This window comes from Osmerus mordax, chromosome 8 (genome assembly GCF_038355195.1).
Source record: "Osmerus mordax isolate fOsmMor3 chromosome 8, fOsmMor3.pri, whole genome shotgun sequence".
NCBI classification, from domain to species: domain Eukaryota; kingdom Metazoa; phylum Chordata; class Actinopteri; order Osmeriformes; family Osmeridae; genus Osmerus; species Osmerus mordax.
Genome location: NC_090057.1, coordinates 7,557,394 through 7,572,537, shown reverse-complemented (window position 1 = coordinate 7,572,537; position 15,144 = coordinate 7,557,394). Strand labels below are relative to the sequence as shown.

General features: G+C 49.5%; 1 protein-coding gene across 2 annotated transcripts in view; it reads right to left on the bottom strand.

Annotated features, from left to right (window-relative positions):
- Positions 1–2,102: 2,102 nt before the first annotated feature.
- otofa (otoferlin a) overlaps positions 2,103–15,144 on the bottom strand; it is a 46,026-nt gene continuing 32,984 nt past the window's right edge. The window contains exons 24-46 of one of the 2 annotated variants that reach the window (XM_067241374.1): positions 14,856–14,980; positions 14,492–14,626; positions 13,410–13,571; positions 12,207–12,326; positions 11,879–12,040; positions 11,446–11,608; positions 10,647–10,714; positions 10,495–10,524; positions 10,239–10,376; positions 9,981–10,047; positions 9,069–9,211; positions 8,713–8,847; positions 8,356–8,493; positions 8,147–8,274; positions 7,686–7,856; positions 7,402–7,562; positions 7,106–7,248; positions 6,830–6,918; positions 6,440–6,538; positions 4,284–4,525; positions 3,957–4,135; positions 3,694–3,794; positions 2,103–2,283 (exon numbers count right to left, since the gene is read on the bottom strand). In XM_067241374.1, coding sequence (XP_067097475.1) covers positions 2,103–2,283; positions 3,694–3,794; positions 3,957–4,135; positions 4,284–4,525; positions 6,440–6,538; positions 6,830–6,918; positions 7,106–7,248; positions 7,402–7,562; positions 7,686–7,856; positions 8,147–8,274; positions 8,356–8,493; positions 8,713–8,847; positions 9,069–9,211; positions 9,981–10,047; positions 10,239–10,376; positions 10,495–10,524; positions 10,647–10,714; positions 11,446–11,608; positions 11,879–12,040; positions 12,207–12,326; positions 13,410–13,571; positions 14,492–14,626; positions 14,856–14,980 — 3,080 coding nt within the window. Of the gene's footprint in view, positions 2,284–3,006; positions 3,188–3,693; positions 3,795–3,956; positions 4,136–4,283; positions 4,526–6,439; positions 6,539–6,829; positions 6,919–7,105; positions 7,249–7,401; positions 7,563–7,685; positions 7,857–8,146; positions 8,275–8,355; positions 8,494–8,712; positions 8,848–9,068; positions 9,212–9,980; positions 10,057–10,238; positions 10,377–10,494; positions 10,525–10,646; positions 10,715–11,445; positions 11,609–11,878; positions 12,041–12,206; positions 12,327–13,409; positions 13,572–14,491; positions 14,627–14,855; positions 14,981–15,144 lie in introns of those variants that run through there. The other variant, XM_067241373.1, reaches the window with a different exon arrangement.

The following is a 15,144-nucleotide window of genomic DNA, read 5'->3' as shown; positions in this document are numbered from 1 at the left end:
GCAGGACGAGGAACAGCGCCCCCAGCAGGCTGGCCAGCAGCAGCACACACTGCAGCCTGTAGCTCCTCCAGGACAGGAGGCACAGCACGTGCAGAGGGCTCAGCATCCACGACATACTGGTGTTAGGACGGCTGCAGGAGAGGGAGGGGACGGGAGAGAGAAGGGAGGGATGGAGGGAAACAGAAAGGTGGGGAGAGGGAGGGAGGGAAGGAGAGAGGGAGAAGGTAGTACACAGACATGATGATAATAGGATAGTGATATTTGTAAATATATACATGTACACAGAATCATTTTCACAAGCACTGACTAAGAGTAACATATACTCTGCCACACACAGACACACACACACACACACACACACACACACACACTAACTGACCTCTGACTGACTCAAAGACTCAGCCGTTTCTTACCTGAAGTCATTCTGTTTATTTCAAATCATTTTTTAAACGGACGTAAAATAACACTTTTCAACAAAGAGATATAAATACACTCTTAATCGTACAAACAGGTGAGAGTTCAGTGCAAACATTAATTATTTTATCGTACTTTGTGAACACAGAATCACTAAAAGGACTGCAACACAAGTGATGATTTCAGAATTACAGCTGCAAGCAAGGGATCAAACGGAAGAGCACTGCACACTGCAAACCAAGCCTTCTGATAGGGCGGCAGGGTCAACGGTCAACCAAGCCTTCTGATAGGGCGGCAGGGTCAACGGTCAACCCTATCCCCCTATTTTGATACCTCAGGTTCTCATAAACAGCAGCTTAAACTCCAGCATCTAGACAGAAGGAATCGTGAGCTATGGGGAAGCTAGAATAAGAGTCATGCTTTGTCACATGACCTGCTCTAGAACATCAGGTCACAGACGCATGCATCCTCGTTGCTATGCCCTATCGAGGGTAGACTACGGTAACAGTCAGAGAGCATTATTTTTATTTGAGGGGTGAAACAGAACAAGCAGTGCCCCTTTAAACACTGAGTGGACAACACAAGTCAAGCTAAACCTTAGGAAGACTACCTCTAAAGAGGTATTCATTGAAATGAAATGAATTTAGTGAATTCTAGCAAAATAGTTAGCTGTATTCAATTTCTTCATCATTTCTGTGCAAATAGTGCAACAAGTTGCCCTGGGAAATCTCCTTCATATGATATTGTCAACGACTCCCAAATTCATCCAACGGTTTCTGTTTTAAATAACTCAAATCAACACCAAATAAATAAATAAACAAACAAACATTCTTAGAACAGTGGGAGATATTCAGCCAATCAGCTGACAAATCAGATAGGGGGCAAACATTACATTTGGTTAGTTGGTCAGTTCAGGGATGGTAGTGACTGATTGGTTAGGGTCCAGCTAGGAAGCATTGGACTGGTTAGGCCAGGTGTACCGCTGTAGCGTGATTGGGAGATGATGCAGTGGGCCAGTAGCAGAGTTTGTATTAGTCCAGGGGAAAGTCTCATTGTTCAGGGAGAATCTTCACTAGCCAGGTTGGGTGACGAAGGGTGAGAGTGGATGAATATACGCAGCTGTAGGTGAGGACAGAGGGACAACCTTGCAGTACATGACCTCTAGTAACCTCTCCTCATCCGTTCCTGTCCCCTCCCCCTTCTCTGCTCCCCCCCTCCTCCTGTCCCCTCCCCCTTCTCTGCTCCCCCCTGTCCCCTCCCCCTTCTCTGCTCCCCCCCTCCTCCTGTCCCCTCCCCCTTCTCTGCTCCCCCCCCCTCCTGTCCCCTCCCCCTTCTCTGCTCCCCCCCTCCTCCTGTCCCCTCCCCCTTCTCTGCTCCCCCCTCCTCCTGTCCCCTCCCCCTTCTCTGCTCCCCCCCTCCTCCTGTCCCCTCCCCCTTCTCTGCTCCCCCCCTCCTCCTGTCCCCTCCCCCTTCTCTGCTCCCCCCCTCCTCCTGTCCCCTCCCCCTTCTCTGCCCCCCCCCTCCTCCCGTCCCCTCCCCCTTCTCTGCTCCCCCCTCCTCCTGTCCCCTCCCCCTTCTCTGCTCCCCCCCTCCTCCTGTCCCCTCCCCCTTCTCTGCTCCCCCCCTCCTCCTGTCCCCTCCCCCTTCTCTGCTCCCCCCCTCCTCCCCCACTCTCCTCTGCTCCCCCCTCAGGCCCCCAGCATCTTCTTGACCAGGTAGCCAGGCATGCTGTAGAGGAAGACGCACAGCATGGCCAGCAGCAGCAGGGCCACCACGATCTTGATGATCAGCCACTTGTAGCGGTTACAGATGAGGTAGCGCACGGCCTTCAGCGGGCTGAGGAACCACAGGAAGGTCGTGTCCGGACGGCTGGGGGGAGGAGAGGAGGGGAGGGGGGGGAGAAAGAAGGAGAGGAGGGGAGAGGAAAGGAGGGGGAAAGGAAAGATTGATGAGGGAGGGAAGATGGTTAGAGAGAAATATTTGCAAAGCAGGCATTAGTTGTTAGTTGCTATTCATGCAGTAGCCTTACTGGAGTCAATCCAATATCCACAGGAACAGAGCATCACTCCACAGTGACTGAAGCACAGACACACTCTCCGGATGGTGAGCACATGGATGTCAGGTGGAATGACAAGTGCCACGGTAACAACATGTTCACCACTCCACAGCTGTTAGGAGGCCTAGGATGGTGTGTATGATGGGATGGCACAGACACTGGCACAGAGAACACAGGAGGGCAGAGACAGGGAAGTAACCAGGGTATGTACCATAGGGTCTGCTCTCGTAGAGGAATGGGGGTGTAGCGAGGGAGAAAGAGAGGAGGAGAGACTTAGGCAGAAATTATGGAGAGAGGAAGCCAGGGATAGAGAGTGAGAGAGAAGACAGAGAGAGACACAGGAATAAATGAACTGAACTGAAACGGAAGAAGAATAAAGTACATAGAGATAAAGAGAGAGGAGAAGATGAGAGATGAGAAAGAGAGACAGAGCGAGAGAGAGCGAGAGAGAGAGAGAGAGAGAGAGAGAGAGAGAGAGAGAGAGAGAGAGAGAGAGAGAGTAAAGAGGGGAGGTAGGAGGGGCTACCGCCGGCGTCTCAGGCCCCCAGCAGCTTCTTGACCAGGTACCCAGGGAAGGAGTAGAGGAACAGGCCTAGCAGCAGCATCAGCAGCAGGGCACCCAGCACCTTCAGGACCAGCCAGCGGTAGTTGTGCCAAATGAAGTATCGGAGGGACTTCAGAGGACTCAGGAACCACATGAGACTGATGTCTGGACGACTTCAGAGGCAAGGGGAGAGGGAGAGGGAGAGGGGGAGGGGGAGGACAGAGGGCCGGGAGGAGGAAGGAATGGAGGGATGGAGATGGAGGGAAAGATCATGTTGGAAGGGAGGGGGGCGATGCACAGAGGAAGGATGGGTGGAAGGAAACAAAGGGAGACAGGTAAAGAGATGGAGGATAAACGAGTGAGAGTGGAAGTGTGGGGGTGGAGGGAGGGGACCGGGCTGAAGGGGGCTGCATCTCCCCCACATCCGACAGGACAGCCATGACGGTCTGATACTGGAGGTGACACAGGCTCCTTGAGTCTGTCACCAGACCCTGGGCTGTGAGTACCAACCCAGTCATGAAGGAAGAGGAGAGAAGACCATGTCTGTGCCACTGGTTTCTATGTTCATGTGTGTTTGTCTGTCTGTGTGTGACTGTGTGTGACTGTGTGTGAAAGAACGTGCCTGTGTGTGTTTAAGTGTGTGTGTGCTTGTCTGTGTACTCTGTGTGTGTATTCTTACTTTGGTTTCTCCAGAGGGTCAGGCTCATTGCGTCCCAGACCTACTGGACACTTCTCCGCCTCCTCCGCTGTCATGAGGTGAAGCTCCGCCTCCACTTTACCCTGTGACATCACAGAAGCCAAATACTGTTCATTAACACAAACTGAAACTGTGTGTGTGGTGTGTCTAAGTACATGTCTATGACTGTCTGTCTGTGTGTCCATGTGTGTGTCTTAGTGATGTGTCCATGTGTGTGTCTTTGTGTGTGTGTGTGTGCAGGGTACCGTGAGCTCCATGTCGTCGTTCTCGTCGCGGGCCACGAAGGGCCACCAGCCCTTGACCCTCCTCTGCTTGAAGATGGAAATGGTGGGAAGGTCGTGCTCGTTCTGGATCATGTTGATGGAACACTGCTTGGACGTCTTCGCCCCGCGAGGGAACCGGTTCAGGTCCAGCTCTATCGCTCCTGGGAAGAAGACACCAACAGCAGTCACCATATGTTTATATGTAACTCTAGTGTTCATAATTATCATTTGGTTTATACCGTACATATGTCATTTGAGGAATAAATCATTTTTCATATCTTAAGGTGACACTGAGGTGAAAGGTCGTACCCAGGAAGTCATCTGCAGAGAAGTGGTCTGCGTCCCAGACCTGCATGGTGAGGCGGGCTGGGATCTTGTACTCGGTCTCGTCCCAGGAGAACATGGACTCCTTCTTGGAGATGACGATCTTCTCCTCGGCCATCAGGTAGTCGAAGGGGTAGACGAAGCGCCAGTTGAAGTTGCCCTCTCCTGTCAGGGAGTGGTAGTGCACGTCTGTGTCCTGCTTGTCCTCCTGCTGCCCTTTCAGCCAGCTGGGAGCGAGGTCAGAGGTTACACAGAAAGGTCAAGGGGTCAGAGTGGTCAGAGATGCTTTGACCTACATGGTGAAAGTACAGAGGAGATGAGATTGAAGACTGTGTTACTGAAGGTAGATGTCATGCAATCTATAGTCTGTAGAAATTAATTGTTGAATTCAATGTAAGGATTGCAGAGGCTGGTTATTGATTAGAGACTATTGGATGAAATGTAATCATGCGATCACTAGTTTGTAGTATGTGTGAAGTAAAGGTGAAGTCTATAACATGTCATAACAACACATAATATAATCCTCCAATAACTAATCAGTCATAATTAAATCCAAATAAAATAGATTCCCATTAACAATTTAAAGACGGCATCAAAGGACTACAGCACCAGGCACCAGAATGTAACTGTCCCCTAAAATAAAACAGAAATAAAACTGGTTTGTTGTTGGAGGGTCACACGTTTAAAACAGGCCATGCACACACAAAGCTTGCGTTTTCCAAAATGAGAATCAAAGTGAGGTCCTTTAAAGTGTTCCTCATAGTCCTGTTCTCCTATAAGTACTGTCCCTCCCAGGGCTAGAAGACACTGGGAGGGGAGGAGGGAGAAACACAGGTGTTACACAAGCTAGGATTAGTTAAGGAAAATTATGGCTAGCTAGGGTAAATAAGGGATAGGATCTTTGATAGTTGTTTATTTTAAGTCAGGGATTGACAGAGTTAGTTTGGGCTGGTTGGCGTTTGTCTGGTCAGGCAAGTTTGCATGGTGGTTCCATAGAAGACCTAATGAGGTGGAGGTCATCTTGTCAGACCATGTGACCTGCAATGGTGTAGGAGGAACAGATGTTGTTGAGGGTCAGACTGACGGGGCTTACAGAAACAGGATGGAAACAGTCCCAACCAGAGAATATATTTTGCTCGTCAGTGTATCAGCAGCAAAATGTTATTTATATTGCATTAAGGCTTCTTTAGAACCAGCATGTGGAATCTCTTGGCTTATGCTTTCATGCAAGAGATCAAACATCTCCTTCTGAGTAATCTGAACCCCTGCCCTAGGGACAGTTGCTATGGAAAGACAGGACCATACCTTCCATTGTATTTAGCAAAAATGCTTTTACCTACTATTACTAAAAGCTAGTCCCTGATCAAACTCCCCACCAACTCCTAAGTCTAATATAAATACCTCCCTGGGTCAATTCAATGATCAACTATAGAACACCCATTTTTTCCCCGTAAGCAACCTATATTTGATAGGCCAATGAGCCTGTATGAATGTAAAATAGATATGGTTCTGATTGGTCCCTCTCTGTAAGTAGGTGTTAAAGCCATTGTTTGCTGTGTGCTGATAGAAGGGGTGGGGGGTGGGTCTTCAGCTAGGGATCTGCGTGCTGGTTGGATTGCTGAAATTAGGGACAAGTAAGGAGGGGAGAAAGAAAGAGAAGTTATGAGGGTAGGAGGGGAAGGGATAGGAGAAGTAGGGGTAAGGATGAGTGGAGAGGGCGAAGGGATGAGATCAGAAGAAGGGAGGAAGAGAGGAAAGGAGGAGGAGAGGAGGGAGTAGGGGATGAGGACGGGGAGGTTGGTACGAGCCATGCGATGGAGTCGTTTGTGGAGTCGTTTGTTTACCCCCTGACATAGATGTCAGACATCTTCTCTCCTGTCATGAAAGCATCGTCCTCTAGAATTACGTCATCTGTGTTCCAAATAATAACACGGAGCTCAAAGCTAGGCAACATCAGAGCGTTGACGAGAGGAGAGAGAGAGGGGACGACAGGAGAAACACCACAAACACAGAAACACACGACAAACACACACAGAGGGAGAAAAACGGGAACACAAGAAAACAAGAGTGATTAACGCCAAGCACACACGCGTCACATCCACACGGGCGGGGCTGAGCGCTGCTCGTCCCTCCGTACCTACCCCCGGACAAATATGTCACTGGACTTTTCCCCAGTAAAGTAATCATCATCCTCCAGAATCACTTCATCTGTGTTCCATATAACCACCCTGAGCTCATATCTGGGGCAGGAAGCATGAAGGAACACACACACACACACACAGTTGGACTTGGTGTTGTCTGCTTTTTCACAGTATGAACTGACTCTAAGGAGAGCAACTTACCACAGGAAACCTGTGGACAAAACTACAAGTTCAGCTGATTTAAAATATAGATTGAAATTATTATGATGAAACATTCAAAATAAACAATTTGTATCATTTAGAAACAGTAGCGTATCTGATCTATCTCTTGCTAGTCCGGAGGAGTCAATCCCATAATTTAATTTTCAGTTGTTATGGTCAGGGTCCTACCTCTTTGGTTTCCGTGGGGATATGTCAATGGCAGGTCCGGGGGCTGGCATGTCCATAGGGAACATGTCCACCCACATCTCCAGCCGCCCCTGTGGAGACAACACACACGTCTCCACACAAATATACTGGTGTGTGAGTGTAAGTTAGTGCTTATGTATGTGAGTGCACCTGTGTGTGTGTGCATGTTAGAGTAAGAGTGTGTGTACGTGCTTTCAGTGGAGTGTATTATGTATGTTTATGTGTGTGACTGTGTTTCTGAGAGAGCATGTGACAGACCTGTTCTATGCCAGGCTTGTCTGGGTTCTGCAGGGGTCTGGTCTCCACGTGTTCAGGGATGAGTTTACAGCCCACTCTGGGGATCTCCTCCCAATGCCTCAACACAGTCAGAGCCAGGTGCTCCTCAGTCTGCTTCTTTAGACCTGGGGTGGGGGGGGTGGGAGAGAGGAGGTATGAGAAGAAGAGAGGAGAGGATTGAGTTGTATTATTCAGTGGATGTCCCAACAAACAACCTCCAAACACCACTGGTACACCGATGTTACAGGACAGCAGGAGAGAAGGAAGTCTAGAAGCACCGTTTTCATCCTCTATGTCGGTGGGCCCCAGGAAGATGCGGCTGGCCACCTTGACCCGGCCCCCGGGCCCGTAGTGGGGCCCGTCCAGCTTGCCCTCCTTGCACAGCTTGGCCAGGACCTGGCTGGGCTTCAAGGGATCCCGCCACTGGTTGTAACCGTGCCTGACAGCAACAGGAGACATGGCAGGGTTAGTGAGTGTTCATGAGGGTGAGTCATTTATTAATACTGAAAGACAGACACCAATACACACACACACACACACACACAGACACACAGGTAATCACATGGAGTAGTTGCTGCTGATGCCACAGGTGGCCCTGTGCTTGCTGTAGAAGCGGTTCTCCAGGTCAATCTTGGTCTCTCCTATCAGGTCGTCAGTCCCCACCAGGTCCCAGTCATACACGGACACTGTCAGCATGGACTCCATAGGGAAGGTCGCCTCGATGTCAAACGACCTGGGAGAGGAATTACCGTATGGTGGAGAGAGAGATGGAAAGAACAAAAGAATGGAGAAGAATGAAGGTAGAAAGTAAGAGAAGAAGGGAGAGCGGGAGGGCAGGAAAGAGGGATGAACAGATGGAGAGAGAGAAGAAGGGAGGCAGGGAGTGTGAAGGTATGGAGGGAGGGAAAGAGAGAGCGAATGAGGGGAGATAGAAACGGGTTAGCAGTGTTTAGAAGATTCAGTTCATTCACTTTGTAAGCCTTTTTGGGACTACAGGAAGTAATTCTCACTCCATACACTCACTTGCCAAAGACAGGGTTTAGCTGCTTGGAAATGTAGTTCTCTTTGTCCTTCAGCTCAGACTTGCCCAGTTTGATGACGATGTAGGGGTCTGCTTTTCCATTGATGTCAGCAGGGTGCAGATCAGTGGCCTGCATGACAACATACACTCATCATCTGTGGTACACACAAGGGTCAGGGGTCAAGGGTTCAAAGGTTGAGAGGCCACTCACCCTGACCACATACACTCGGACGAGCACGTTAATCGGGTCGTTATGTGGGATGCTCTGGAACATGCCCATATTAGGGTCAAAGCCCGCCTCCCTGGTGATGTCATTGGAGAGTGGAAGCTTGTACATGCACATGGAACCCTTGGTCAAAACACAGGTACAAGTGATTAGGAACCAACAACCTTGTCACAATCAGCAATAACAACTTTTCCACAATACTGATTTAATCAATTCCAATTGATTCCGATTTTGTTCCAAAATACCATTGAAACGGTTTTGTTCAAGTTGGAAAAGATTTGAAGGGTTGTGTGTAAATCCACATTGTGTGTGATGAGAGTGTAGACGTGTCCTCTGGAGCACCTTGAACCTGCCCACAATCCTGTCATCGTCCAGGGCATGCTCGTCATCATCCCCAGCCTTCCCTCTGTACAGGTTGAAGGTGTGCAGCCAGTCCTCAAAGTTGTCAAACTCACTCTCCAGCTCCTTGTGATACACCTGGACATACACACACAAACATGCATGCACACATTCACACAAACACACCAATTCAGAGAAAGAGCGAACATTTATGAACATGGTAGCGTCCCTGTGTGTGAAAGTGTGTCTGTCCTCTATGTGCGTGTGTTACTGTGTGCGTACAGTATATGTGCGTATTTACTCGGTTTCCACCGTACTATGAGTATGTTTCCATGGTGACGAGGGGAAGCCACACCCACCAGAAGCTCATCCACTCTGGGCTTGGGGGGGCGTTTCTCTAGCCCCTCCCCAACGTGAGCCTTCTTCTTCTCCCTGGAGCTCTTCTTGTCCTTCTTGTCCTTCCCTCTGGGGCCTTTACCAGACATGTCATCAGCTCTGATCTCTGGGTGAGCAAGGGAGGAGCGGAGGAGTGGAGGAAGGGAGGAGCGGAGGAGTGGAGGAAGGGAGGAGCGGAGGGAAGGGGCGGAGGAGCAGAGGGGGGGAGGTGACGCCGGGTGAGAGGGAGTGATGGAAGAGCAGGAGTGAAGGAGGACGGACACAGCACTTTGTCAATCAACGTGAAAGCTGACAGAGTTGCTACTTCCTGGGCAACAATAACCATGGTGATTCATCGCTAATGAGGCCCTTGTCTGGTGACATCGCCCATATTAATTTCTCAACCATTCAGAATTGACTCTAATTCCAACATTGCGGATATTACAACTCTTACATGACTGTGCTCTCAGATACTACATGGCGATAAAAGGTTACAGATTTTAATCATTTTTGTGGAATCAGTTTTAGTTAAAGAATGAGGGTACTTGTATTTATTTATTTCAAGTGATAAGGGTTAGATTCATCAGTCAACTTTCATGGCAGTGCAGGGTGGGTGGGTCAGGCTGCAGGGACAGAAGCAGGGGGGTGGTCTTGAGGACAGCGTCACTGCCCTTAGATAGTTGCATTGCAGGAGAATGAATCAGGTGGATGGGAGGGTGGGGGCCGAGTGAGGGGGCCGAGTGAGGGGGGGGTGAGGGAGGGGGGTGAGGGAGGGGGGTGAGGGAGGGCACATGCTTTTGTCCTGCCAGACAAACAGACTTCAGCATGATTGTTATGTTCCTTTAGTGGGTCATGCTGTAGTCATGCTGTGGTCATGCTGTGGTGTTGTTGTTTACCTCCTCCCTCAGCTGCTATCTCCTGCTCCTCCCTCTCCTCAGCCTCTGCCTGCGCTGCCTCCTGGGCCTTCAGGATCTGAGGAATCAGACCAACAACCTTCACATCACAGGACTTAACAACCATGACATGACCAGGCTGTGATATATGTATATTATAGTATATTAAATCTAACATTTTGATCATTTAATTGATCAGAATAGCATAGAGTGTAATAGAGTAGAATAGAACACAATTGATATGAATAGAATAGGCCACACCTCCATCAGGGTTTCTATGGAAGCAAAGTATTTAGACCACCAGTCCAGCATGCTCTCATCCAGCTCCTCCTCCTCCACCTCTCCCCCCTTCTTTTTCTTCTTCTTCTTCTTCCTCTCCTTCTCTTTCTCCTCATCATTCTGCAGGAAGGAAGGAGAGACTGAGCCAGGGTGCTGAGGAGGTGGGGGCTTGTCCCCACAGGTTGACAACCACTGGTTTACTGAGTGCAGGTCACAGACAGGGGACATGGATACTCACCATGTCTACTTTAACGACAGCATCAGATGTCTACAGCAGGGGCCACACAAAACAACACCAGTTACACTCCGCATGAATGAACTACACAACACGCCGATCTCATACACCATCACATGCACACACACAGACACGCGCACACACACACATCTTACGGCGTCTAATTTGACCACTGTGTCCATCTTCCTGTGGGACTCGGTATCCATGTTGACCATGACATCACCTAGGGGGCGAGAGAGGGTGCGGGGAGGGGTGTGGGTGTAAAGGGAGGGGTTAGGGCGGAACCCCCCGTTGGTGAGGACCATGTAGCCATTCATAAGTTTAGCTGGGAGGGGGTCAGGGGTCGAGCAGGAAGTGAGACCACCAAGGAGGGATGGGACAGGACAGCCAGAGATGGATGAGAAGAGAGAGGGGAGACCAAGGAACACAAGACAGAGAAAGAGAGAGGGGAGACCGAGGAACACAAGACAGAGAAAGAGAAAGGGGAGACCGAGGAACACAAGACAGAGAAAGAGAGAGGGGAGACCGAGGAACACAAGACAGAGAAAGAGAGAGGGGAGACCGAGGAACACAAGACAGAGAAAGAGAAAAACGGCGAGACATACAGAAACACAGGGCGGAGGTGGATGGATAGGATGAAGAGCATGAAGGGGCAGAAGCAAGCAGAGAGAGAGAGTGAGTGTCAGAGTGAGTCAGTGAGAAACACAGACTCTCATCTATGGTACAGTGTAGCACAGTACAAAGTGTTATACTGCAGTATACAACACACTGGAATCATTCGAGAGGAAGCACAATCTGCAGAGAAGGTGAATGAATGATACATAATGTTGTCTGACTACAGCATTTAGACTTGGGACTTGAGAGTTCAAAAACATTGACGGATCACAGTAAGCATGTAAAAAACAGCAGACTAATACTGTTCCTGTGTACCAGTGTGTGTGTGTGTGTGTCTACCTGCGCTGGACCAGTTGTTGGAGCTCTTGTCTGGAGGGCTGTAGATGAAGTGTCTCAGGCTGGTGACAGCGTGGGAGCCCACCAGGGTGTAACGGCCGAACGCACGGCAGTCCACCACCCGGATGTTGAGGGGCGGGTGGAGCAGCTCGTTCTCAGGCAGGTCCTGTGGTCAGGGGTCAGGGGTGAGGGGTCAACAAGAAATAGAAGGGTCAGGTAGATGTTGTGGAAGATGTTTAAGGACCTAGCAGGGAAAGCTAGTCTAATCTTTAGCTCAATGAGTTAGCCAGGGATTAATGGGTAGAAAAACCAATCTATAATGCTAATAATTACTCTATGTAATTAGTAGCATTCTACATCCAGCGAACCGCTTAGATCTCTGAGGTCTTCCAGAGTTTGAGAAGATATCTAGCTTGGTCCTGAGACTTCCACTCACCACCTCAAACCACTTGACCAGGGTGCTGAAGTTGGGGTTCTTCTTGTAGTTCTGGATGAGGGCAGACTGGACCCCTTTCCCTGCACACTCGATGTCCACTCTGGGCCGGTCCACCTTGGCCAGGTTTACCCTCTTTAGGTCCCGCAGACCCCAGAACAGCACCTTCACCCAAAGAACCAGTCACAACCCATCAGAACCGATCTGAACCAGTCACAACCCTAACACAGGATGTAGGCCATAGCACAGTACTGTACTATTTAGTATACAGTATATTGTTTATATAGTTGCCACTGCTCCTCTTCCTGCTTCTACTACAGTGACCTCTGACCTCTATGCGGTAGCGACTGAGGATTGGTCGGATGCCCAAGGGCACAGGGATGATTGGTCCACGGTCTGAATCCGTCGGTCCCTCGACAGGAGGAAGCCCTTCCCTCCCTGCTGGACCAATCTGATTGGACAAGGCACGGTAAAAAAACAACAACGTGAATGTAAAACAGAGGTCATGAGGAATTGAAGGAACAGAAAGAAAATGCATTGAACAAATTCCCTTCTGTAAAGTACACTGTAGTATCAGTCTACCGGCATCGAAAGCCTGAGTGGTTTGGACTGCTAGTACGACAGAGATGAAGAGTTTTGAGAATGTAGTTATAGAGACACAGAGGGAACAGGGTCACATAACTGGAACACAGAGTGACTGCAGACCAACCGGAAACTGACCCAGAGAGAAGCGAGGGATGGGTGGAAGAGAGAAAAGAAAGAAAGAGCACCTTGATCTGAGGAACAGCAAAGTCATGGACAGCGATAAGAGCCCTCCTGATCTCCTCATCATCATAGGGAATCTGCAGAGTCAGGGGAGGAATGGAGGGAGGAGGCAAGGAGGAGGGAAGGAGCATGGAGGGAAAGGGAAGGAAGTAAGGAAGGAAGAAGGGAAGGAAGGAAGGAAGGAAGGAAGGAAGGAAGGAAGGAAGGAAGGAAGGAAGAAGGGAAGGAAGGAAGGAAGGAAGAAGGGAAGGAGGGAAGGAAGGAGGGAGGGAAGTGGGACCAACATGGGGGAGGCAAGTTGAACAGTTGGAGGTGGGAGGGGGCCATGGGGGATCGGGAATGGAGGATAAGGGAGGAGTGGCCAAAGCAGGAAGTGTTTTGAAATGTTGCAGGAAACGGATGCAGTTTCGAAGGTTGTTGCAGGAAGTGGCGTGGTGATGGGAGGTGACAGTGGATCATGAAGCAGGTGACACACAGCGAAGGAAGGACACAGAGAAAGACAACGACAGAAAGAGAGAGATCCCTCCTTTTCTCATTTCTGATAGTGTATGGTGCATCGTTTATTCAACGGAAGCTTTCTCCATGCATTTGGTAAGTGGGCTTGATAGGTGTGCTTGATTTACAGGGGATTTGTTTAATGATAAGCTCCTCCTTCAGTGTATTTACAAGGCGTTGCCACTCCATGTGTATGCACCCTTGCGTATCGGTATCAGCGTGTGTGTGTATTTGTGTGTTTCATTGTGTTTGTGCAACCGTGTGTGTGTGTCACCTGCAGCAGCTCGAAGGCGGCCAGCAGGTCTCCTGCGGTGGAGTTCCCCCGGTAGATCTGGTAGTATTCCAGCTGGGGGGGGAACCGGGGGGGGCCGTAGTGCTCGTCACACATTTTAGTGATGGGCTTGGCGAACGCACGACCTATGAACTCCGCCTTGCCCTGGATGCCATGGCAACCAAAACAGAAGACAAGAGATTAGGAGAAACAAAAGATTGGAAAGTTAGAAGCTGGAAGAGATGGAAGTTGCCCCCCACTAGGGGGCAGTGTTACAGCACAAACTGCTTCTGGGTCTGCTCTACAGCTACAAACTGCAAACTACAAACTACAGTGCTACTATGTAACAATTAGAGGGTCATGCAGAGGTGTGACAGACTGGCTGTGCTCGACCATCTCAGACTCTGAGATAAATAGTGATTGATAAAGTTGAAAAAAGGTTGAAAAGAGATTTTTGTGTTGAACTGGAAAACATGCCAGGTGCTCCAACATACTCTACTTCTAAGTGGCACACTCTACTTAGCCACAACAGCAGGGTCACCCGGGGGAGCAGAGAGAATTCAGACAGACAGACAGACAGAGGATAAGGACACAGACACATACAGTCAGTTGGTATGAAAGCAAACACACATATAGGCAAAAATTCCATTGTGGTTGGATCTCTGTTAGATCGTTGTTGGATGCATACATACAGACACCTCTCTCTGTGTCTCCTCTCTCTCTCTCTCTCTCTCTCTCTCTCTCTCTCTCTCTCTCTGTCTCTCTCTCTCTTTCTCTCTCTCACACACACACACACACACACACACACAGGTGTACCCACCATACTTGGGTTGTTGGATGCATACATACAGACACCTCTCTCTGTGTCTCCTCTCTCTCTCTCGCTGTCGCTGTTGCTCTCTCTCTCTCTCTCTCTCTCTCTCTCTCTCTCTCTCTCTCTCTCTCTCTCTCTCTCTCTCTCTCTCTCTCTCTCTCTCTCTCTCTCTCTCTCGCTGTCGCTCTCTCTCTCTCTCTCTCTCTCTCTCTCTCTCTCTCTCTCTCTCTCTGTCTCTCTCTCTCTCTCTCTCCTGTCATGTCTCTCTCACCACAGTATCCTGATCATAGATCTCCACCACGATGATTGGCGGGTCGTCTCGTAGCTCGCTGGCCTCACCAAACAGCTCCACATCGTCAAACACCAGCAGTTGGTCCCATGTAGGACACAGGGTCTCACTCAGGACCTAACACACACAAGCATACACACGCATTAACACAGTTCAAATGGGATAGTCACCTCCTCCTCTCCTCATGTCTCCACCACCAGGATAAATCAAATGACTCAGACAACACAAACAAAAGTAGAGAGAGAGAGAAATAGAGATAGAAAGAGAGAGTGGGTGAGAAGTGAAAGATGAAGAAAAAGACAGAGAAAATGAGAGAGAGAGTAAGAGAGAGAGAATCTTACAGTACCTCTGTGACCTGGCTGTGTGTGGAGAAGAAGACTCTGGCGAAGGGGTCTGACAGCCCACTGCTGTCAGCAGCAAACAGGCTCCTGGCCTGGTACATATGAGCCCTCAACTGGAACACCTGCTTCACTGTAGAGGAGATGAGAGGAGCGGAGAGGAGAGGAACGGAGAGGAGAGGAAAGGGTTCGACAGAGAGAGTGAGAGAATAATTCTGCAGCCCACATACAAACACAGTGAATATGATCCACTAACCAAACAAACCAAGCTGGGAGCACGCTTCATATAACAGGACC